Below are 23021 nucleotides of genomic sequence, written 5' to 3' on the forward strand. Positions count from 1 at the left end.
ATTGGCGCCAATTAGGCGCCAACAAATAGTACGAGTTAATCAAGGATGTAGTCAGAAAAAAAAAGTCAGAAATAAGGGAACGTGATTGTTATTATTATTATTAATATTGTAGCTATTAAACTAATATTGTTGGAATAAAGGTATCTATTATATACATTGGGAATCTAGGAAGGAAAATAAGGTATTTAACAGTGAAGGGTTACCTAATCAATATTATAGTAGACAAGGGGGAAGGTTTTGAAATAATATATAAAATTGATTTCTAAGGTTATATAGTGAAATTAAAGGTCGGACAAATATATGATTGATTCTAACCAGCAACAGAATGGTTTACCTTCTACATTTTTGGGTCAGTCTGGAGTTGGATATAAAATCTGTGATCGGCTTGGCGCAGGAAGTGCTTCTGTAGTTTTCAGATGTAAGTCAGTGGGGAGAGTTAGGGAAGATGGGATAATGGTACCTATTGATGAGGAGTATTTTGCTGTGAAGATTATTGATATGAAATCAATATATTTAACTCCAGATTTTAGGGATAAGAAGAACAAACTTTTGGAGGAGGCGATGATCTTGCACAAGTTAAGACACCCAAATATTGTAAGTTTGGTCGATTTTTCTGACTCTGGAGATACATTCTATTTGGTCATGGATTTAGTTCAAGGAGGAGAACTTTTCTACAAAATTGTAGAATGTGGTTCACTTTCGGAATCCAGTGCAAGATTTATATTAAAGCAAGTTGTTGAGGCTTTGATGTATATGCATCAAAAGGAGATAATTCACCGTGATTTGAAACCTGAGAACATTTTGATTGATAGGTCATATCCTGGAGAGTATTTTATAATTAAAGTAGCAGATTTTGGAGTTGCAAAATTTTTAAGGCAAGGATATACACAAGCAAGAACTTTGGTTGGCACACCACAATATTGGGCTCCAGAGGTATTGAGTGCTACAAATAACGGAGTGCCTTATGGTACGGAAGCTGATTTATGGTCTTTAGGGGTCTTATTTTACGTAATGCTTGGTGGAGCTTTTCCATTTGATGAGAGAAAGGGCAATTTAGAGCGTTTAATTAGAGAGGGGAATTATCATTTTAGATATCCTCGATTTAAGAGGGTGAGTGAGCAGGCTAAACAGTTGATTAGGAGGCTTTTGACAGTTGATCCAACTCAAAGGATGACTCTTTTTGAGTTAAAACAGGATCCTTGGATGAATATTAAGTGTGAAAATGAGCCAAGTATTGTTGAGATCCAAGATAATATTCATTCACCTCTTCCTGAAAGGCATGAAATTGTACTATTTAAGTCAATGGAAGATGCTGACAATGCAACTTTTAATAAGGCTATTACTAAAAAGGAGCCTGTTAATATTATTGGGAAGGCTGAGGCTGGTCAAGGCTTTTCGGTTCAAAATGGACCTATCGGTTCATCAAAAACATCGTCAATTATGGATATTAATGGATTGTTGGATCTTCAATTAAGTGTTGCATATAAACTACATGGTATTTATATTGCTTTTAGACATAATTCTACTATTTGTAGAGTAATACAGCAACATATACACAAATGGAGAATATTGCAGCAGCGATCTTATGTAGCAATAGGAAAGTTTAAACAAACTTGTGAATCTGTATTGGATGAGCTTCCTGATTTTTTATTAGCAGTTAACACAAATGAGCCAAAACTTGCAATCGAGTTATTATCACATGTCAAAAGTTTGGTAGATGTAACTCAGAATGATGTGGAAGATATTCAAAGCTCATATAACAATTTTCTATTCGAGTTATCCAATTTTGTAGAATCTGTGAGAGATATCAAAAGAATCACAGAAACAAGTGTGAAGACTATTCCATACGAAGTCAGCAGGGAGTTTGGTGTTGAAGGGATGGGTGAAACAGAAGTAAAGGATCAATCTTCTTTAACAGGAGGAAGTGTTTCAATGAATTCAGATAAAAGTAAAGACGGATTATATGAATCTCGAGCAAGAAGTGATTTTGATTCTTCTACAATGGATATAAGTTCAAATTGCTTAAACACAAATGAAGGTGGGAGTTTTTCGAGATCTGGATCAAATGCTATGAGCAATTCAAATGGTAGTGGTAATGTGATTAGGAGTGAATTCGATCCAAGTATATTTATTGGGTATAATTCAGCAAGGGATAGAGTAATAAGAAAAATTACAGATTTATTTTTAAATTCAGAAATTAATGCTTTATTTGATCATTTAGAGAGTGAAGATCCTAATTCGAAGATGATGGATACCGGCGAACAAGGAAAGGTTACTGGGGGAGGCACTGTAGATGAATTTCCCATTGGTGGTTTATCATCAGACTTATCAATACAGGTTCATGGGAAGTCTCAATTCACCCAAAATTCATCATATATTACTACTTCTTTGGCAAGTACTAGAGATTTACTTTTAGACTTCCTGTTTCTCCCTGCTAGTATTTGCAATGTTCCTCCAACAGGAGTTGAGTCCCTAATACAAGAAGGAGTGGATTTTGATCTTCCAATTCTATCAAATTTAGAAATAACAGCTGAAAAACTTAATAGCTTAGGAAAAGATTATGAGGTAGGGGGAGGGGGAGGATCTTCTGGAGGAGGTTCTGTTGAAGATATGTTGAATGCTAGTATGTATAGAATTGATGGTATTCATGCTAATAGCAATGGGTCAGAATTCTCGTCTAAATCTGGAGCAAAGAAAACAAATTCTACAGAGAGACTTGATTCAGTTATGGTAACAGAAGAGAGCAAGAGCGGTGTGGAAAACAAATTGGAGGATGAAGTAGTGGGATCTGGGTCTGGCGGATTCGATTATTTCACAGAAAAGGGCGGATTCACAATTCCAGGTTCAAATTCATCTACAATTTATGAGCAAAGCGTTGTTAAAAGGAGAAGTGAGAATCAGTTAAAGATTTCTTACATATTGGTGAGAGTTTTGGCTCAGCTTAGAATGATTGAGAGTATTCTAGGAAGATGCGTGGCTTTTTGGGGTAATATGAATATTATGATAGAAAAGATTCTACAGTTAAGACAACATGCAGAAAGACTTTTAGGCTTTACTGGAAATCCTGTTTTAAGAACAAGGTTTGACGAGAGGGTTGAGTCCTATAGAGAATTCTGGCAAGAACTAAGAGATATTTGTGACTCTTACCTCCGCTCATCGCAAATTAGGCAACTAAGTCTTGAGAATCAGGTTCATGAGCTACTTGATACCGCCTCCAAAGTGGATACAGTTTTCAATATGAATATTAAATAATACGATATTTTGGTAGTTTACGAGCGTGCTAATACTCCCTTATTTTTTGCAATCCTAATAATAATAACAGTAATTAGTGTTTATAATAGAATTATTTTCTAACCTGAATATTTTTTTTTTTGTCTTGCATGCATGCAAATGCAGGGCCTTAAAGTGGCGGGGAAACAGGCCATAATAAGAATTAGTAACTTAGGGATTTGCACTAATCTAAGAACTTAATATGGAGCGTGAGCTGCTCCAGCAGCGATTCGAAGAGATTGATTTGAAAATGTAGAAGTGGATCGTACTGGAGATAGTCTTGTTTAAGTTGAATCAGCAAGGTGAGGTTAGTGTGAAAAGTTTTTAAGCAATTCTTGAAATTATTACTGGATTCATAGATTTCGTCTCCAAGAGACAAAATAGTATTATTTGTCTCAAAAGAAGGTATCTGTCCCAAATCATTTTCGTGATCATTTTCATAAATAAGCAAATTGTTTAGGATTGTTTGATTGGTTTTACAAAGGAAGAATGAGGATTCAAAAAGGAGGTCAAGGCAAAGATGTAGGTCTTGGATAAGTTTTTGTTCTTGTGGGGAGGAGGAAGGAGAAATGAAAAGGTTGGACTCTATGTAAGAAATAAATTTATCGTGTAGATCTCGGATTTTGTGGATGTTGGAGGCTTTTGGGAGTAGATCTTCGAAGTATGACCAGAGATAACTGATGGAGCTGAATGAGAGGAGGTTTTGGATAGTGTTTAGGGTGATAATAAGACTTCTAATGAGACAGCTGGACTGTCTGAGGAGTGGGGTGCTATCAGTGGAATCTGAGGGGATGCAGAGTTCGTTTTGACGGAGATACTTAACGAGTTTGATCCATGTAGAATTGAGTTTATGAATCACAAGTTTGAGTTTCCAGATAGTTTTGAATATCCTCTTGTATCTCTTAAGGTGGTTTGGGGTCAAGATTAGAGAAAGATTTGTTCTTTCGGGAATAAGAAAGTCTAAAGTAAAAACATCCCATCCGCAGCTTCCTGGTTTATTATATAGTTGAGAATCTAATAAGGATATCTGAAAATGATTCTCAAACTCAAATCTAGGAAAAGATCTTTTGGTATTTTCAAAGATTTCTTCCAAATTATGAAGGGATACAGATTCTGAAGGTTTGTCGAGTTCATTCTCCATATTCTTTATCAATAAGTCTGAAAAGTCACCATTAAAGCATATCAAGTAATCTCTAATGATCTTGAGACGAGAAATTAATGATCCCTGATCAGTGACAAGATCTTTAAGTTTGGTATCCAGCTGGCTCTGAAGTCGATTCAATGCCAAATGTAAGGGAATTCTATTCAGATCAGTAATCATTTCTGAGGTTATCTCAGGAATTTCAAACTCTTCAGCAAGATTCACATCTTCATCCTGAGGCAAAAACATCCTAATAATTATCCTAGTCTCACAAATATGTGTTATTTGATGAGCTGTCTCTTTTAATAAAAAGCTTGGTACTCGACTCTCATCTATTTTTATTCCTTCCTCAATATTACCCTTTATAAAAAATTCACCCAACCTATTCTCAAGGTCTATCGCTGTCTTTGATCTTGAATTTGCTGATTCAAGATTATATAGGTATCGTCTGGAGGTACCGTATCTCAAGATCAAATTAAGATCTTGAAGCCAAACTGAAACACATTTGTGGAATAAGTTTTCAAAAACTTTTTCTTGGTATTGGTTTCCATTATTTCTATGAATATTTAAACAAGAGAGTATGGAAGAACAGGTTTGGCCAAATAAGCCCTCCAGGATAGCAAAGATCTTCTCCTTTTTATGATATTGTTCATTAATTCTATGTAATAGTTTTCTCAGGGTTAGCATGGGTTTGTTAGATTTAAGAAGTTCTAGGTTTGGATTTACTCCAGGATCTAGTTTAGAAAGTGCAATCATCGAATCTTGTACTTCGTTTTGTTGGCTAACTATGAATTGTGAGTATTCTGAAAGTAGATCTTGAGTGAATTCAGTTAATGTTTTTGTAAGCATTGATCTTTCATTAATATAAGAATTCTCCAGTTCTTGTTTGTAATAGTCTACAATTTTCGTCATTCTTTTGTATATTGTTCCAAAATGGCAGATTTTTGTCACAATTTCTCTAGTAGTCACTAAAGAGTATACTGAGGGATCTAAGATGTAAGAGTCTGTAGAAATGTCGTATTTGATCAACTGAGCTTCAAATCCTTGTAGAGCATAAAGGATATCATGTACTAGAGCAAGCTCTTGTGTAGGTGAAAGTAGACACTTTTCCAAAACAAATAAAGGAACAGAGTAGTTATCATTGCTTTCAGTAATGCTGGATTCTTCCTTATATACTTCCAAGCTATTACTAATACCCTCATGATCTCCACCATTATATATGGAAGCAAGAGAGTGATCTTTTGAACTGTTTCTGGTTTGAATTGCAAATTCATCATTTCCCAATGATGATGATGAATTTGAAGGTGTATTTGGGTCTCTGAATCTGCTTAAAACAGGACTAACTGAATTTTGAAAGTCTCTGGTTGGTTTTACATTGGAAATAGAATTGCCAATATTTTCTTGATTATACCTGTCTCGTGATCCGGTATCGAATAATGGAAGTAAAAGTCTAAGAATTTTATCTTGAAAAGTAATATTTTGATTTCTAGATAAAGGATTTAAGTTAGAATTGGCCTTCTTTGAAGAATGATTTAGTTCGGGAATTGCAAGACTTAGGTTTGAAAGTTTGTCATAGAGTCTGTTAAGTTTATGTACTTGAGTTGATCTTCCTTTGCTCAAAAGTAACTCATGAGCATCTTCGAGGGGATTTCCAAAGTTGGATTCTTTCACCCCCGAAACTATATGAGATTTAATAAGTTTCAGAGAAGCCAAGTAACACTTCTGAGCAAGCTTACTGCGTTCTAAAGTCCTTTCCTTGAGGATGTTACTGTTTTCAATTTCCTTGTAAACAAGTTCCTTAAGTAGTTCTGGGATGATAATTGGCTTTTCAGATATCATTTTTTTATATATTGGGATTCTCCGGGGATGCCAAGGCAGTCCAATATACTATTTCTACTCAAGCTGTAGTTTATTAGTAATAATTCCTGAATAGAAAATACAGGAGCAGTGAGAAGGAGAGAAAATAGAGAGTAGACTTTAAGAAATATTTACATTCACGTATTCCCACAAACAAAAAGTTTCTTATTTATGTATTTGACCTCAACTTTGAGGCACTTTTAATTTACATGTGAGGAATCTTGAGATGTTATTAGAACTTGACGAGAAGTCACACAAATCAGGTTTGTTTAATCCAACTAGGCTGAGCTTAGTTTCTCCTACAAATTCCAATTTAATTGTTCAAATTTTGATTATTCTTATTTTTCCTTTGAAATTTTTTTTAAAACAAATTTACCAATAATTTTTTTTTCAGCTGATATACCTTAAGATCACCATTTCCCGCCAAAACTTCCGGTACTTAAGAAAAAAAATAAGCCGGTATATAAAAAAAAGGATAATAATTCAAAAAAAAGAAAGAACAATAGTTATTAATAATTAGATATCAGTTCCATAAGTTTTGATTTTTCGGAGGGATCAAAGAAAATTTTATTAAAAATTTTGGCTATCGTGTTTTTATTAGCTCTGCTGTATTTATTGGTATCGGTAATTAGGTGATGGATAAGAAAAGTACCGGATCAGCGAACCAAAGTGTGGGAGGGAATAAAATGAGTGACTTAGAGTTTTCATCATTACCAGCAGTGGTGTTGGTAGAAAGTTTAGGAGTGGATTCATTTTCACCAATATCATGTGAACTTCCAGAATCATTGCTACCAATAAATGGGGTACCGATAATTAATTATATGATTGAGATGCTGCTTAAGAATGGCGTGACTGAGATATATTTGTTGGCCTATTTTCACAAAGATTTGTTGATGGGCCACATTGAAGGATTAAAGTCATCTAATAAGAAGTTGAGATCATTGAATATTCAGATTATCCAATTGGGAATGCATTGTAATTCAATAGGAGACGCATTGAGGGATTTAGATTGCCAAGTTGACATTAGAGACGATTTTATTTTGATTCAGGGGGGACTACTTTGCGTGGCTGATATAAAGGAGGTAGTTCAGACCCATAAAAGGAGGAGAAGTAACCAGGTACCTAATTTGTCAATGACAATGATATTTATGGAAAGTCCACCATTAAGTACATTAAGGACAAAGAAAAATGAAAATTTGGTGATATATGATCAGGTATCGAATGAATTGGTTCATTGGGGTAGATTTGATGATGATTACTCTTCTAGATTATCAATGAAGACTTTATTGAGAAACTCAAATTCGTCTCACTACGGTACAAGTAAATGCATAATTAGATATGATTTATTGGATATAGGACTTGCAGTTTGTTCTCCTCAGCTACTCAAGACGTTCTGTGAGACATTTGACTTTACTGATCTATTTAACGACTTTGTACAAAATGCTCTGAGTTCTGATATTAAACAAGATGTGATATATGTTTCAATAATGTCTCAGTATGCTGTAAGGATCATAAACTTTAGGACATATCACGTGGCACAGCAACATGTATGCGAAGGATGGGCATTTCCAATGGTACCGGATTATTGTAGTATATCAGGACAGAATGTACAAAGGTACCAAGGATTTAGTGTATTTTTGGGAGATAATGTTAACATAAGTCCAAGTTCTGAGATTGGATCCATAGTTACTATAGGGAAATCAACAAAAATTGGAGATAATTGTAAGATCTCGAATTCTTTTATCGGCGAGAATTGTGTGATTGGAGACAATTGCATCATTAAAGGATGCTCAATATTGAATAATACCGTGATTGAGGATAACGTAGAATTGGATTCAAGTTTTATTTCAAGTAATGCCAGGATTATGAGTAACGTAATAGTGAATCCATGCTGTTTAATAGGATCTGATATTATTATTAAAGAGAATTCAAAAATTGAATCTTTTAGTAGGGTATCGAGATATATTTCAAGATCTTTATTACTTGAGAATAAAAAAAACAAATCACAAGAGAGTTTAGATCAAGATGAGCGTGAATTGAGAAGTAATAGTAACTCTCCAAGTGTGAATTTGAGACGATTTAAGCTTTTGGATGAGACGGATTTGGCTGTATTAAGTAATATGACAAAAGACGGGGCGATATTGAATGGCGTAATTTGGCCTGAAGATAAGTTAGCCAGACTAGAAAATGACGAGATCACGAATGAGGACGTACTTTCTAATATAGTTTTATTTGATTCATCCAGAAATATGGAGACGGTTTGTAATAATGAGTCAGATAGCTCAGATGACAGAGTTTTAGATGAAGAGATTATTGGGAGAGCAAGTAAAGGTCCTAGAGAAGCTAATGGAGGGTTGAATAGGAGTAAGATCGGGGAGGAGGAGGATGATGACTCAAGGGAATTTTTTGAGGAATCTATACTACTCATAAAGTCTGGACTCGAGAACCCGGTACACATGTCCAACAAGATACTGGAGTTGAAAGGATTAAGATTTGCATTCTTTAAGGATGATCTGGATATTCTGGATACATGCATGATGATAGTATTGGATCTACTTGGTAAAAGCTCAAGAGAGGTTCTGGTGGAGGACAAAAGAGAAAGTAACAATAATACTACTAGCAAAAGAATAGATTTGGATAGATTTAGATCCTTTTGCGAGAAAAAGGGGATTTTAGAGCTGATATCTGCTTTCAATAGATCTGAGGATGAAGCCTTTACTGGATTAATTTGCTCAAAGTTGCTAGACTTCGCTGCAAGAAAGGATTTTCCTCTTCCTTTTGGATCTCTCTTAGTTACCTTTGAGAGACTGGATCTTATTAATCAGTCTTTCATCCCAAATTGGTACGACAACTTAATTGGAGGAGCCGGAACTGAAGCAAAAATAGGAGACGAAGCTGTGTCAATCTTGAGATCAGACTTTGTTGTGAGGTACATTGAGTGGCTCAAGGAGGATGACGAGGATGAGGATGAGGAGGATGAATAGTACGAGGGGAAAAGGTTAGGGAGGGAGATGAGTGAAATCTAGGATTAGTAGTACTTCTAACTAATATAATTTATATACAATAGTGGCTTGTTTATGCAGTATAAGTAGAAGGTGACGGATGTGTATTAGTCATTTTGACGGGACGGAGAAACGGATCTAGAAAGTGATCTCGTCCTGCCAACCGTGATGAATCTTTTGTCTGGAGATTGTCTGTGAGAATATGGAGGAGGCAAGGTAGAGGGGGATTCGGGACAACAAGGGTCCTGGTTAGAGCCAGACTGGAGTTTAAGGTCTTCGTTTAAAGTATTCAAAAGTCTTTCTTCGATCTTCTTCTTAATGGAGTAGATCTTGGATAACTTGTTCTCCCATTCAAGTTTCTTGATCTGTTGGTAAGCAAGAGGAACAGGGATACTTTCTAGATTTAATAAGGTCTCGTTAATTTCATGAGAATTAGAAGTAGTTTCTAGATTTGGAATGGATTTCTGGATTTCAAAATCAGAAGAAATCTCAATCTTTTCGCCGTTTTCTAAAGTTAGATGCCGTTTTTCTATAAGATCTGCAGCAGAGCTTTCACTTTGAAATTCTATGATAATGGAATTGGAGTTACTATTGGGATCTTGTCTCTTAATACTAATAATTTGTCCATATTTCTGAAAAATTGACATAATCTTTAAGTCAGATAGAGAGCTCGGTAAATTCTTTACCGAGATTTCCCTATTTGATACAATTCTTTTTTGCTCAGATTTTTGAATTTGTATGGGTGGTAGTACCGTAATTGACATAGGTACCCCAAGTAACGTAGATCCATTAAACCCAATGCTTTTTGTGACACCATTTGAAGATTTAAATGAGATTTGACAGAATCTTTGGTCGCTTTCTGGGTAATTATGAAACTCAATATCAATAATTTCATCCTCAAGTTCGTTGAATATATTAAGTACCGACTTCTTATTTGCTAGAGGGGATAAGTTTCTGATAAACACGCAATTCTCGGTCATCTTTGTGATGTTTTGAAAAGCTATTGTAGGTGTGTATAATGGGGAAAATCAGAGGAGGAATTTCCTGTCCTCCTTTAGTTCATTCGGACGGAGATCCTTGATTAATTGTATATAACTAACTTGAGATGGGCTTAGTAGAGAAAGAAGTGATGGAATAACAAAAAAGTTGAATTTTTTTTCAAGTCGCTGTGCATCATTGCCTATGCCGGCATATTACGAATTGCCGGTATAGAAAAATAAATAAATGCCGGTATAGGCAAAAAAAAAATATAAAAAAAAATAAAATAAAAAAGTGATTAAATGAATGATTTTGACATTATTGAGTCGCAACTTGCGAAAATTAGGGAACTCAGAAATCAGGTAGAAAGTATTGAAAAAACCAACTTCAACAATATTAACAACAAAGCTATTATAGATAAGAATTTCGAGATTTCAATAAGTTCCGAAAGTACCGTCCAAGAAAGATATAAATCTATAAATCTTCTTTATCTTGTTGGCCAGAAAAAGCTTATTAAGGAAATAATTCACGGGCAAAATTCTTCTAATCTCACAACTTTGGTGAAAAGAATGATAAATACTCCTCCAATTGGAGATTCTATAGAAAAGATGGCGTGTAACAGAAATATTTGGATTGACGAATCTATTTGGCAGCTTTCTAAAGTTAGAAATGAAGATACTTCTAATAGTACTGCTGTAGGTGACATTAGTGAAAGAGATGAGAACTTAACAGAAATTCTAGAATTGTTGAATCGTTATAAATACCACTTTGACTCTTCACTACAGCTAAGTGGAGCTCTAAATCTAGCAATTGGGATGCTCAACAATTCGGATAAGGAGGCGTCCTTTAACTCCCCCTCCTCCTCTTCCAAGTAGACATGACTAGTAACTTTAGGTGAAATTCTAGTGGAGGCAAAGCATTTCTCTAGATATTAATAAACTAATTATAAATAAACTCTAAAAAAGTATATTGTATAGTTCATCTATTTAAGTCTGACTTTGACAATCTCACTTCCTCCTCCCTCCTCTTCCTTCTTTCCTAGAAGCTTTATTAGTATTCTTTGTCATCTTTCCGTTGTTTGTTTTGCTAATATGCTTAGATACCTTTTTATTCTTGTTAAAATTAGGTTTCTTTGAATTTTCAGAAAAATACTTGTCAAAAGATTCCTCAATAGAAGCACTATTTTTGTGATCACTCTTTTTCCAATTTTCAATTTCCTTCAAATTCTTCTTGGCTTCTTGTTTCCTAAGCTTCTTCTTCTCAACCTGGATCTTCTTTGTAAACTTTTTCTCTACATATCTTTGTTTCTTTAACTCCACTGCTTTGATTTTCTGCTCCTGTTTAAGTAAATCCATCTTGATCTTCTTCATATGTTGGTCTGTTTTGAGCATCTCAGCTAACATATCATCTGGTCTATTCCAGCCTACATTCATGTTTGCCAAAATTTTGCATCCTTTAGTCACATTTCTCAAAGTATTGGAGTAAAAGTATGCTTCTCTTTTTATATTGTCCTTGTAATCAATCTTTTCATTACTTCCTTCCTTATCCACTATTGCCAAAGTTTCAATAAAAGGTATGCTTTTCATTCCCAATTGAATCCCATAGTCTAAATCTGCGATCTTTCTCTTTATTCCTTCCTCATCCAGAACTAATTTACTCCCTATTTTAATAATAGTTAAAAAAAAAGTTAAAAACAAACCATTCATTAAATTTTCTCCACTAATCTATTCCACCCGTATTTCAAACCCAACTTACCTCCATCCACGCTTATTCTTCCTCCATGGTTATCTTCTAAAACGTGAGTTTCCAACTCACTGTCAGAATCTGACATTCTTAACTATATTCTCTTTCTTTCTATTTAATACTTAAAGGAAACAAAAAGGCTATTCACATAAAAATAACAGGTCTGTTAGCAAGCTACACTCCACTTGTACACTTGTTTTTTATTTCTTTTAAATTAACACCCACTACTTTACAATTAATTAGTGATGTTTCCTATTCACTTTTTTACCCTTTATTTTAATAAAGCCAAAAAATGTCACAAGCAGAAGTGGCGCCGGCGCCACGATGCATACTGACGGTATAGATACCTCATGATAGTGTAAAATAGGCAAAAAAAGAAAAAATTTGCATTTAAATACATAAATATTTATATATAAATATAAATACATATAAAGAATAAATAAGGGATTAGATTACACAATTCTTGAAATTTCCTATATTTCACCTTATTTGCTTTTTGTTTCCAATTTCTCCTTAGTCCGGAAATATTAGATTATATATTTAAGAGATAAATCGCTAATGCTCGCTCTAATATATAGAAATCAAATATGATTTTTGAAGAAAGTTAACAAAGGAATATTTTGTAGAACACCTTCTTTTCAAATAAAATGAATAGTGAATATGTGCAGTGTATTGTCTAATGTTTAACCTTCTTCGGATTATTATGAATATTAAATCTTATTATTGTTCTGGGTATGTATGTAGTTATATAATTTGAATCCAAATTTTTACGTAATTTTCTTATTGTAGGAAACTAGGTCTGATTACGTGGAGGATTTTTCTTTTTTTATGCAAAAAATTAGCAAAAAACAATTTTAGATATTTTGAACAAATGTTAATATCTTTGAAAATTCATTTTTTTAATAATATTCAATGAATATCCTGCAATGGTACCGATGTAATCATAAAACTCTCTTTTTTAGTCATTTATTGATTAAGAGTGGTTAATGAAGAGCTTCCAAGTTATTTTTAATTGCTTTGTAATATTAAGGAGTAGCTTATTTAACTATTAGTGTTAAATAATCTTTAGATGACAATTCTTTTGCTCTTTCATATTATTAAAAACTCGAATTATATCTTTTACACCATTTGACTGCATCTATAAATGAAATTCAGGACTATATATATACATATTAAATTAAATAACATACGTATGATTCTTGTTTTATTTGCATCCTCTCATTTCAACAATATCACGGTTACTATTGCAGTATTTGGTGTCTTCCCCATTGAACCCGGTGTCCCTTTCTGGGCTGTTGCATATAACAAATGTATATACATGTAAATCACCGTTACCATTGTCATCAGTATCACGATATTTCATAAAGTGAGCAACAGTAGTAATAGCACTGCTTGCTACACTTCTGCACGCTGTCATCTTTCGGAAGAGTTTCATTTAGTTTCCTGATACATTTTGATCCTGAACCTGAGTGGTCTGGACCTTTAGTTGATCCTGTACTTTGGATTTTAAATCTGATTGAGTTACACCTTTTTGAAAATCTGATACGAAGCCTTTAGCGGCAGTAGTAGTGGTAGTAGTAGTAGTGGTAGTGGTAGTAGTGGTATTAGTAGTAGAGGGATCAGTAGTAGTTTTAGTGGTAGTTGTGGCAGTAGCAGTACCGGTAGTAGCATTACCAGTAGAAGTAGTAGTAGTGGGAGCAGTAGTAGTAGAAGTGTAGCTTGAGTCGATTTGTGCCACATACTCTTCTTTATATGTAATCTTTGAATCTTTGTCTATGGTTACAATCGTTACTTTTGCTGTTTTTGTACTTTCACCTGATTTAGTACCGTCTGTAGCCCCTAATGATAAGTCACTAAGATATCCTGAAATATCCATGTAGCTATCATTATTAGTAGTGGAATTGCCAGTGGTAGCTTGAGAGGTGGTAGGTTGGGCAGTCGTAGCCTGAGAAGTGGTGGTAGCTTGTGAAGCGGTAAATTGAGTATTTGTAGCCTGAGAAGCTGTAGTAGCTTGTGAAGCTGTAGGTTGAGCAGTTGCACCTTGATTAGTGGTAGTTTGAGCAGTTGTGTCTTGAGTAGTGGTACTAGTAGTAGAAGGAACAGTGGTAGTAGTTATCATCCTGCTACTATCTTGGAAAGTCTGATCTACAGTTACAATTGTTGTTCCATCAGACTTAGTGACCAAAGTCTCTGTTCTAGTAGTTACACTGTCAGCACTACCTGGTGCATATTTTGTGGTTGTTTTTGTAACAGTTTCTCCTGATTGAGTATTTGTTGAAACTGTCTGATCAAATGTCTCTTCAGTCTTTGATATCTGCTTTCCATCCACAGAATAAGCTTCTCTTGTAACTGTTCCTTTGTAACTTTTGCCTGTAGTGCTAGTTTGAGCAGCTGTAGTATTAGTATTAGCATTAGTACTAGTAGTAGTAGTAGTAACAAATCTTGTTCCGTCAGTATTTGTTTGTTCCTTCTTTGAAGTATATGTACCGTCAGCCTGGTAAGTTTCAGTGATTTTTATTTGTGTCCTTCCAGTCTGATTTGTTCCGTATTTTACGCCAAATTTTCCACAATTTGTCTGGTTGGGCGTTTGAACTGCTCCAAAGTAAACCTGACCGCCGTTGCAATCTTGACAAACTTGACTACTCTGTAAAGTTTGCTTTTGCTTTTGTAACTGCTTTCTTGCCTGGTCTTGAGCTTGAGTAGATGATGTTTCCTGATTTTTTGTCTGCTCATAATTAGCAACAACACCACTATTAGCCACATCTGTGCCAATTATTTCCTTTGAAACCTCGATATCTATTTCTCTACAGGTAATTGCGCTATTATTGTAAGTTTCAATCACTGTTGTAGTAGTTTCAGTTTTTGTTGGAATTTGATCAAGAAAAGTCATTGTATTATCTGTTATATCAAAGTAATAGGCGTGATTTGTAGCTACTTCAGACTGAGCTCCCACTTTACAAGTGGTAGTAGAAGTAGTTGAATTTGAAGTGCTCTTCTTGGTATTATCAGTACAAAGCTTCATTTCTTGAGTAATAGTAGTCTTTGTTGTTTTTACCTTGGTTGCCGTACTTTTTACATTTTCAGTACTAGTCTTGTTCACAGTCTTTTGAATTTTCATTCCAGAATCAAAAACTGTTTCAGTATTTACAGTCGAAATGTTAGTTGCTGTATTCTCACCTTGTTTCTGATTACCTGTATATGCGGTCTTCTTAAATGTAGTAGTAGTAGTACCAGTAGTAGTACCAGTAGTAAAACCAGTAGTAGTAGTAGAAGCAGTGGAAGAGGTAGTAGCAGTATTAGCATCAGTAGTGGTAGCCACTGGAGTTATTGTAAAAGTGACCTTATTATAAGACTTAATATTACCATTAGATGAAACTGAGCGTCCAGAATCACCTTTTGTCGTTGTTGTAACGCCGCCTAGCGTTTCAGTACAAACCTTCTTTAACTGTTCATCCTTTGTTGCGTCAGAAGGACGCTTTTTAGTTTGTTCATTTGTCATATTTGCTCCACTCTTGGCTGTATATTGATTTGATGATGAATTTTCTACTTCCATTTCTTTTAATTCCCTTATTTAACTCTTTCAAAGTTATATTTAAACAAGAATTTTAATTTTTCCCTTAAAGTGCTGTAATATTAAGGTTTTTAACAATATTTATTGTATTATAAATAATAACCTCGTTATTTTAAAATTTCAACAAAGGTTATCTATTATCTTGTAATTGAAATATTTTTACCAGTGCCTCTAAGTATTTAAAAATATATATGTATTTATATTTTTATTATATCTTTTTAATGATTAGTTTTATTGTAAATTCATTAACAAATATTACTTTAAGTAATTGCAAAAAAATGTCTTATTATGCTCTTTTTCGAGAATTCCTTAATATTCAAGTTTAATTTATCTGAATACATTTGAGGGAAAGGGGAGTGGGGAAAAAGGAGAGTAATAGCAGAATGATTACTGCAAATTGATTACATGCACATGCACTTGTAAATCCACATGCGCATGCACTGTAATACTTTTATATACCGGTGCTTAATAATAAATTGACACGTAATTATAAACAAAAGTTTATCCACATAAAGTTTCCACTCCCCCTCCAAATGAATAATAATGAGATAGAAAATAGAATAATAAAAAAATTAATGGAATCCAAGTTTCAGGTCAAAACTCTCTTCAAAGTAATAACTTAACATACTAATATAATAATGGAGCATCCTCAAGATGCATACCTCTACATATTGGACAATTTAGTCGATCATGCTTAGGCCCTAAACATCCGCAAGTTTCTGCTGTTTTATCAATTGCGTATTCGGAATCACAATTTCTAAGGTCGCTTCTCAATTTCCTTGCCTCTTCAATGGGATAGCTTTTGCACTCGGAGAATACAACTCCGCATCTATTAGCAATCATCTCAAATATTTCTCTCTTATTCTCTTCCGTACCAACATTTGAATTTGAAGGAATATACTCCAAGTTTCTTTCTTCATCCAAAATATCTTCTACATTCTCCTCCAATGCTACTAAACTATTCTTTGTAGATTGTTTACTTAAAATAGTCTCAGAACGTGTTGGAAGCTGTGAGAGAACTGAATCTTTTCGTGTAGGTAAAGAAACATAGGAACTTTGATGAACTATGCTTCCTTCATCATTTACTCTAATTGATTGTTCAGTTGCAAGCCTTAAAGCTTCAGCCTCTGCTATTCTATCAGCTTCTGCTCTAGCCATCATAAATCTTGTATTATCACTTTCGATTTCCATAAATGTTGAGCTATTCATTTTTCTCAAAGAATTCACAGAGTCCAATATTACCACACCTTCTTCTAATTCTTGCTTTGTTAAAATATCTTCTGATAATGACGGGAATTTTCCCATCCTACCTGAAAATGCTTCATATGTTTGTGGGACTGATTGTTTACCACCCATTTTTTTAGATTATTAATATTATTTATTTATTACTTTACAAGTGTATGTATTGTCCAAATTTACTTAATCCAACTTATTTTTCTTATACCAAACAAAACAGTCAACTATTATAATAAATTAATAACACTTTCAAGATCCTTCTTATCTTGGATAAACTCTTTATTCTTTTTAATAAATTAATTTAGTATCTGAATTCTAAATCCATATACTTAATTAAACTTGTATTGACAAAAAAAATAAAAAGAATTCTCCCTATATTATCTTAATTGAACTCTTGTCATGCAATCTCTTACCTCACTTTTTTTCTCATGATTTTTAGACTATACGCATTTTATCCTGCAAACTAATTTTTTCTTTACATGTTTTTTTATTTCATGATTTTGCATTAGACTTCATTTTAATGTCTTTCACTATTATTTATTAGATTCACAGGCGCCACACTATTCCCGCCGAATGCGTTTTATTGCCAGTTATTTAAAATTGCATGATTTAATAATAATTGAATCTATCTACCATGTCTTTGTTTTGAATATGAATATAGAACAATCGACTTTTCGATATTCCTAATATTGAATCCCCAGAGTTCACTAAAATTGAAGGTTGATATTAAATGAGGAGGGAAAATAGTGAGTTATTATATTGTAATTTTGGAATGCGTAGATATATGATCTGCTAAGATTATAAGAGAAAAGAATATGTTTGCACATGCTTGAGGTAATTTAGCCATAATTTCCTTGTAAATGTCTTACAGGTTTAGCATCACTTCTTGAAACAAGAGCTAAATCAATAGCAATAGAAGAATTAGCACTATTTGTTGCACCATGTACGAGTAACTTGTTAAATAAGTAATTCAGTAATAACATATATAGTGATAATAAAAAATACAAGGTGTTGAAAAACTTGGTTTCATAAAATTGTAATCTTTCTAGTCATTTTTTCCATTTGTTTTTTTATCAATTTTTTTCCTCTTAATTCTCTGTATTCTTAACAGATCTTTACTACTAGATTCAAAACTTACTATATTTCAGCATGTTGAGCCAACAAAGGTGGAATCTCACCCCAGGTACCGAGTGATGTGACTGTAAATAGACGAGTACAAAATGAAGCAGTATATTCTCTAAATCTATTAAAAATGACAAATAATGAATTAAATCCATTAATTGGAATATCAAAAGGCATATTCCTTAGAATCAAAATGCAATCAGCTTTTGGCCAGCTGCCACCAGAATTTAATATACTATAAATCTCTCTATATGTGATTTCTTTTTCATTAGATCCATGTTTCTGTTCTACTATTCTTTGAATCTTATTTAAAAAGTCTTGTGAAGAGTCACCACTAGATAGGAAGCGTAAATTAGCTGGAATTTCATCTTCACTATTCAGTAAAACCGTTAATTTGCTTTCAACAATTCCATTTGGCTCAAAAATAGTAACATATTCCACTCCAATATGTTTTAAAATACGACAAGCTTGATATAAAAGATATAATACCCCATTTTCAATAACTTCTGACCCTCTAAATACAATCACCATGTGTTTTGGAACTTTCTCCACTTTCTCCAAATTAGTTTGATCCTCTATCTTTTCAAATCCTAGAACTTTCTGTAGTTATTCAAAATATGATCAACAATTCAATTAATTAACGTTAAACATTAGTTTTAATGTAAATTTAACAAAAAGCAAAAAGTTAGTAAATTCGTTATATATGATTTATTTTTTATGCATTGAGTGTAAGGCGGAAGGTAGTGATTTTAGTTCAAGTAAATCAAAAATTAAATCAATTTGGTAAGGGGAAATTACATTATTTGACTTAAAAGCTGTTCAAACAAAAAGGATGAAACAAAAAAGTAACTTTTAGAAAATAGTATTAAAATGTACAATAGTTCCTCTTTTTCTTCCTTCTTCCAAAATCTTAAACCTTTTCTTCCAATTTCCCCTTCTACCTTTCATCTCTCTATATTACTTGACTTTTTCCACCTCACAAATGATTAATCAACATAAAATATTGATAATACATGTATTTATCTGCTCTGAACAACTCACCTTAATAAACGAAAAAATGGTTGTGGCAGCGAAAACTATTCCAAATAATAAGTTTTGAATTGCGTTAACTATTAAAAAAAGCATTTCAATATTATTTAAAGATTAAAAATGCTCCGATATTATTATAATCTTGTATAGAAAAAAAGAAACAAGTATTGAAATTTGTATTTTTATAATAATTGATTTAAATTAAATATTTCTAAACAAATAAATATACAATACTTATTTTATTGTAAATTTACACGATTATATCTGCAGCCTAATTCTATTCTTGATTTCTAATTTTTTTGAAAAATAAATCATTTCTTGATTATTAATACAGGTTGCCGCCTAAAAAGGTATCTATAACTGTCCCTCTCATATTTGGGCGCGCGAATCATGCGTTTTAAATAAAAGTATATTCATGTTTATTAAAGAACGAGAATAGAAATTAACTTTAAAAATGAATTAAATAATAAATTAATAATATAAGAAGACTAAGTAATAGGAATCTTTCAGATTTCGTTATTTTAATTTTAATTAGGCCTTGATTTTTTCAAAAAATGAATAAAGCAAAAAATGATGTAGTCTTTTGAGTTTGTGTGGCGATAATTCATTAAAAAAATGTACGATAAAAATTCATATAAAGAAAAAAGAGGCATCTCTTACAAAAGGAGAAATACTATTAATGAGATAAATAGTAGAGAAGAAACATATATTAGCAAATATTCTAATCATAAAAGTTCAAATTCTTGGCATAGCGACGTAAGTTTTCTTGAATAGGTTAAGTTGGTTATTAATCAACTAATATATTAAATTTGTATGATTACAATTAATCTAGTATAGGAGTTCGTCTTATATATATATTTCAGGGTTAGATTTAAGACTTACAGAGGGAGATATTGCAATTGTATTTTCTCAATGGGGAGAGCCTATTGATATTAATTTAATTAGAGACAAAAAACTGGGAATATCAAAAGGTTATTGCTTTTTGTGCTATGAAGATCAGAAAAGCACAATATTAGCTGTAGATAACGCAAATGATATGATATTGTTAGGGAGACATTTAAAAGTTGATCATGTTAAAGACTATAAGCCAAATTGTGATGGGGAATATGTATTTACTGGTGCTGAGGGAAGTGGAATCGGAGTTTTCGGAGTTACCAAAGACATTCAAACACGATTTAAAACAGAGCTGGATATATTGAATCTTCATATTGGAAATAAAGCAGAAATTGAAGAGAGAGAAAGGGAGAGGAGAAAAGGAAATAGAGAAATAAGCAGGAGAACGAGATCTTTAAGTAGATCTATATCATAGAATGACTATACAAAAGATAATTAAGGAGGAGAGATGTATTATTTATTACAAACACTTACTATTAGTTTTTATTTGTCTTGTTAAATCTCATTAATTAAATTACTTTAAGTTATTCTTTTCTTTTGTATTCTTCTATTTGCAATAGTATTACATAATTTGCATACTTTTATAGAATTATTATGAACAACCCTAAAAAATTCAATGCATAATAATATTTAATATTAAGTAATTAATCCAAACTTAGTATTATATTTGGCTTGAATACGTGCATGCAAAAAATATATATGTGGATTTGCTTTATAAATTAATATTATTATAGTATAAATGGATTACGTGTATTTATTTACAAGCCCATTTTATTTTATTTTTGCATGCATTTAACCCAAACATCAATTAAATGGTAAACTTACATTCTCTTTATGATTCCAGTTCCATGCAAATCTCTGAGGTGAAAATCAAGTGGAAGTAAAGACTTACCGAGTTTTAAAGTGTTAAGTTTGTCTTCAAAAAGCTCTTTATATTTACTTCTTTTTAAAGAATTAACAATAATACTATTTCCAGATTCAAGAAATTGAATAAATAAACCCATAGAAGGTGTAGTAAATATCAAACTATGTAAATCTGAAGCATCACGTCTTAGAATACCAAACCTAATTAATAAGTTTAATAGAAAATCCTCATCTAAAATATGTTTATGATTGTCACAAAGCTTATGTTGAATTTTCCATTGATTACATATCAAATATAGGCGATCCAAAATTTGTTTATTATTGACACTAATTGCTTTAAAATCTTGAAAAATTACTTCTTTAATTAGGCTCAAAATCTTTTGTAATAAAAGTATATTTTTTTCGCTATTAAAAAGACATTCCAAAAAACATTCATCTAGTTGATTTTGACCTTCTAGATTCAAATATTTTTCTTGAATTCGTTTATTAACAACTCTTAAAATGTCGCTTTTTAAACTATAACCTATAGATGACGTAATATTTTTAAAAGGTATCGATCTTGGTACCTTTAATTTTCTTAATTCTCCATCTTTAACGAGCATTTCCAAATCTAATCAGGTCAAGAGTTAGTAACTGTATATGAAATTGGTTTCTGTCTTTGACTTACCTTGAACTGATAATCTGCTTCCATCACTTGCTAATATCTGGTGTTCTAATACTATAGGGGGGTCAACTATCCCGAGACAATCTTTTCTTAGAGAAAAAAAAGTATTTAATGATTCTGAATATTCGTAGTTCTCCAGGAATTCTATAATTTTCTCATCCTCATTCTTATCTTTTTCTTCCAGCATTTTTATATTTTTAAAGTTTCTTTTAATATTTTACATATATATGAATATTCCCAAAATGGACATAATAATTGGAATTCAGTATATATACTGGAAAGAATTCCAATTTTTCACGCCAGTCTTTTTTCACCAACTATACTTTATTTGTACCTTTTTCTTTATTTTATTTTTAACCTTTATATTCTAATTTCAAATTTTCTATTAAAAAAAAAAGTTTCTATTCCTTTTATATGACTAAATAAAGAGAAAAAAAATTTCTAAAAAAATTAAAATGTTTAAACATATCCTATTCTCACTTACTTCCTATTCACATGATTAATAATAACGCTTTTTTTAAAATTAATATATTGAAAAAAAAACTAATCTGCTCGTTACCTTTTTTCTCATGCATTAACAATATCTTCAACCAAGTTGGCGCGCGCGCCCAAAAAGGTACCAAATTAATAATGTAAAAATGCATGTAAATAGATTTATACATGGTAGTCATTAAAAATTAAAAAGAAGCCAAGATAAATAAATAAAAAAACCAAGCTAGGTATTAGTAATTAATAGTAGAAAATAAAATAATTAGTTTTCAAGATTTTGAATTATTTCCCTTAAAATTATTTACACAAATCTGAAATTGTAAATAAGTATAAATACTTGAATTGGACTTAAATTACATAAATTAAGCTTCAAAAAAAATGGAAAGTTCCCGTAATTACCAAGCAAGTGACTCTACAAACTTTTTGAATAATTCAATCAATCCAGCATCAGCTTCTCCAATGTTGTCTTTAAGATACCATCCTTTTGAAAATATATGTGGATTTACAAATCCGTACTATGGTGAAAATAATGGACTTACTGAATTAGAGCTTCGAAAGCACTCAAACCATATGAGATCAGTTACCGACGCCATGCACTATTTCTTCAAATTACATCCTTCTATTATCACAAACTCTCCCTCTTCACCAAGAAGTCCCATCATCGAGTCACAATCCCCTCTTGTTAGTCCAGCAGTCTCCTGCAAGAAAAACAGAAAAGAAATAGAAAAGTTGGATGTTGATCACCCAAATCTATGCACCACGCAGTGCAGGATTATCCATCCCAATCTTGTCCATAGTGTCAACCAAAGGTGGCAACTGAGAGTTCATCTACTAAACCAGAATTCCGGAATCCTAAAGGCCGCTGATCTTTCACATCCTTACGTCAATGAGATCATCAATTCAAACGCTCCCATCACTCCTAGGATGACTGGTAGACATACCAGCAGGCATATTAGTAGACATACTACTGAAAATTGAGTCCTATAAGTAACTCTAGGTAGCAAGGTAGGCGTGATAATAATAGTAATAACAGTGATAAATCCTTCACAATTCTATATAGCATTACGAGGAAAATAACGATCAAGTAAAAAAACTTATTATTTTATCCTGATTCACTATTACTTCTCCCCGCTTTTTTCCCTCCACTCTCTTTCCCTTTCC

The 23021-nt window shown here is 32.6% G+C and overlaps 12 protein-coding genes across 12 annotated transcripts; 5 read left to right on the forward strand and 7 right to left on the reverse strand.

Annotated features, from left to right (window-relative positions):
• Nucleotides 1-300: 300 nt before the first annotated feature.
• Nucleotides 301-3252, forward strand: ELE39_002502 (kinase domain-containing; the record flags this gene model as incomplete). The annotated part of the gene is made up of 1 exon (XM_067345352.1): nucleotides 301-3252. The coding sequence occupies one exon, from the start codon at nucleotides 301-303 to the stop codon at nucleotides 3250-3252; it is 2952 nt and encodes a 983-aa protein (XP_067202120.1).
• A 202-nt stretch (nucleotides 3253-3454) lies between these two features.
• Nucleotides 3455-6250, reverse strand: ELE39_002503 (tubulin; the record flags this gene model as incomplete). The annotated part of the gene is made up of 1 exon (XM_067345353.1): nucleotides 3455-6250. The coding sequence occupies one exon, from the start codon at nucleotides 6248-6250 to the stop codon at nucleotides 3455-3457; it is 2796 nt and encodes a 931-aa protein (XP_067202121.1).
• A 653-nt stretch (nucleotides 6251-6903) lies between these two features.
• ELE39_002504 (translation initiation factor EIF-2B epsilon subunit) lies at nucleotides 6904-9252 on the forward strand (the record flags this gene model as incomplete). The annotated part of the gene is made up of 1 exon (XM_067345354.1): nucleotides 6904-9252. One exon carries the CDS (start codon nucleotides 6904-6906, stop codon nucleotides 9250-9252), a length of 2349 nt encoding a protein of 782 aa, XP_067202122.1.
• A 125-nt stretch (nucleotides 9253-9377) lies between these two features.
• On the reverse strand, nucleotides 9378-10250 carry ELE39_002505 (RRM domain containing; the record flags this gene model as incomplete). The annotated part of the gene is made up of 1 exon (XM_067345355.1): nucleotides 9378-10250. One exon carries the CDS (start codon nucleotides 10248-10250, stop codon nucleotides 9378-9380), a length of 873 nt encoding a protein of 290 aa, XP_067202123.1.
• A 300-nt stretch (nucleotides 10251-10550) lies between these two features.
• On the forward strand, nucleotides 10551-11123 carry ELE39_002506 (uncharacterized protein; the record flags this gene model as incomplete). Its single annotated transcript, XM_067345356.1, has 1 exon — nucleotides 10551-11123. The coding sequence occupies one exon, from the start codon at nucleotides 10551-10553 to the stop codon at nucleotides 11121-11123; it is 573 nt and encodes a 190-aa protein (XP_067202124.1).
• A 132-nt stretch (nucleotides 11124-11255) lies between these two features.
• Nucleotides 11256-12079, reverse strand: ELE39_002507 (EBNA1 binding 2 nucleolar p40; the record flags this gene model as incomplete). Its single annotated transcript, XM_067345357.1, has 2 exons — nucleotides 11256-11908; nucleotides 12004-12079. The coding sequence occupies 2 exons, from the start codon at nucleotides 12077-12079 to the stop codon at nucleotides 11256-11258; spliced, it is 729 nt and encodes a 242-aa protein (XP_067202125.1).
• Nucleotides 12080-13426: 1347 nt separating this feature from the next.
• ELE39_002508 (uncharacterized protein) lies at nucleotides 13427-15544 on the reverse strand (the record flags this gene model as incomplete). The annotated part of the gene is made up of 1 exon (XM_067345358.1): nucleotides 13427-15544. The coding sequence occupies one exon, from the start codon at nucleotides 15542-15544 to the stop codon at nucleotides 13427-13429; it is 2118 nt and encodes a 705-aa protein (XP_067202126.1).
• Nucleotides 15545-16189: 645 nt separating this feature from the next.
• Nucleotides 16190-16918, reverse strand: ELE39_002509 (uncharacterized protein; the record flags this gene model as incomplete). The annotated part of the gene is made up of 1 exon (XM_067345359.1): nucleotides 16190-16918. The coding sequence occupies one exon, from the start codon at nucleotides 16916-16918 to the stop codon at nucleotides 16190-16192; it is 729 nt and encodes a 242-aa protein (XP_067202127.1).
• A 1017-nt stretch (nucleotides 16919-17935) lies between these two features.
• Nucleotides 17936-18451, reverse strand: ELE39_002511 (uncharacterized protein; the record flags this gene model as incomplete). The annotated part of the gene is made up of 1 exon (XM_067345361.1): nucleotides 17936-18451. The coding sequence occupies one exon, from the start codon at nucleotides 18449-18451 to the stop codon at nucleotides 17936-17938; it is 516 nt and encodes a 171-aa protein (XP_067202129.1).
• A 1113-nt stretch (nucleotides 18452-19564) lies between these two features.
• ELE39_002512 (RNA recognition family) lies at nucleotides 19565-20258 on the forward strand (the record flags this gene model as incomplete). The annotated part of the gene is made up of 2 exons (XM_067345362.1): nucleotides 19565-19705; nucleotides 19782-20258. The coding sequence occupies 2 exons, from the start codon at nucleotides 19565-19567 to the stop codon at nucleotides 20256-20258; spliced, it is 618 nt and encodes a 205-aa protein (XP_067202130.1).
• A 406-nt stretch (nucleotides 20259-20664) lies between these two features.
• Nucleotides 20665-21309, reverse strand: ELE39_002513 (uncharacterized protein; the record flags this gene model as incomplete). The annotated part of the gene is made up of 1 exon (XM_067345363.1): nucleotides 20665-21309. The coding sequence occupies one exon, from the start codon at nucleotides 21307-21309 to the stop codon at nucleotides 20665-20667; it is 645 nt and encodes a 214-aa protein (XP_067202131.1).
• A 929-nt stretch (nucleotides 21310-22238) lies between these two features.
• On the forward strand, nucleotides 22239-22838 carry ELE39_002514 (uncharacterized protein; the record flags this gene model as incomplete). Its single annotated transcript, XM_067345364.1, has 1 exon — nucleotides 22239-22838. One exon carries the CDS (start codon nucleotides 22239-22241, stop codon nucleotides 22836-22838), a length of 600 nt encoding a protein of 199 aa, XP_067202132.1.
• Between the last annotated feature and the right edge of the window lie 183 nt (nucleotides 22839-23021).

Source organism: Cryptosporidium sp. chipmunk genotype I (assembly GCF_004936735.1).
Source record: "Cryptosporidium sp. chipmunk genotype I strain 37763 chromosome Unknown contig_26, whole genome shotgun sequence".
Taxonomy (NCBI): Eukaryota; Apicomplexa; class Conoidasida; order Eucoccidiorida; family Cryptosporidiidae; genus Cryptosporidium; species Cryptosporidium sp. chipmunk genotype I.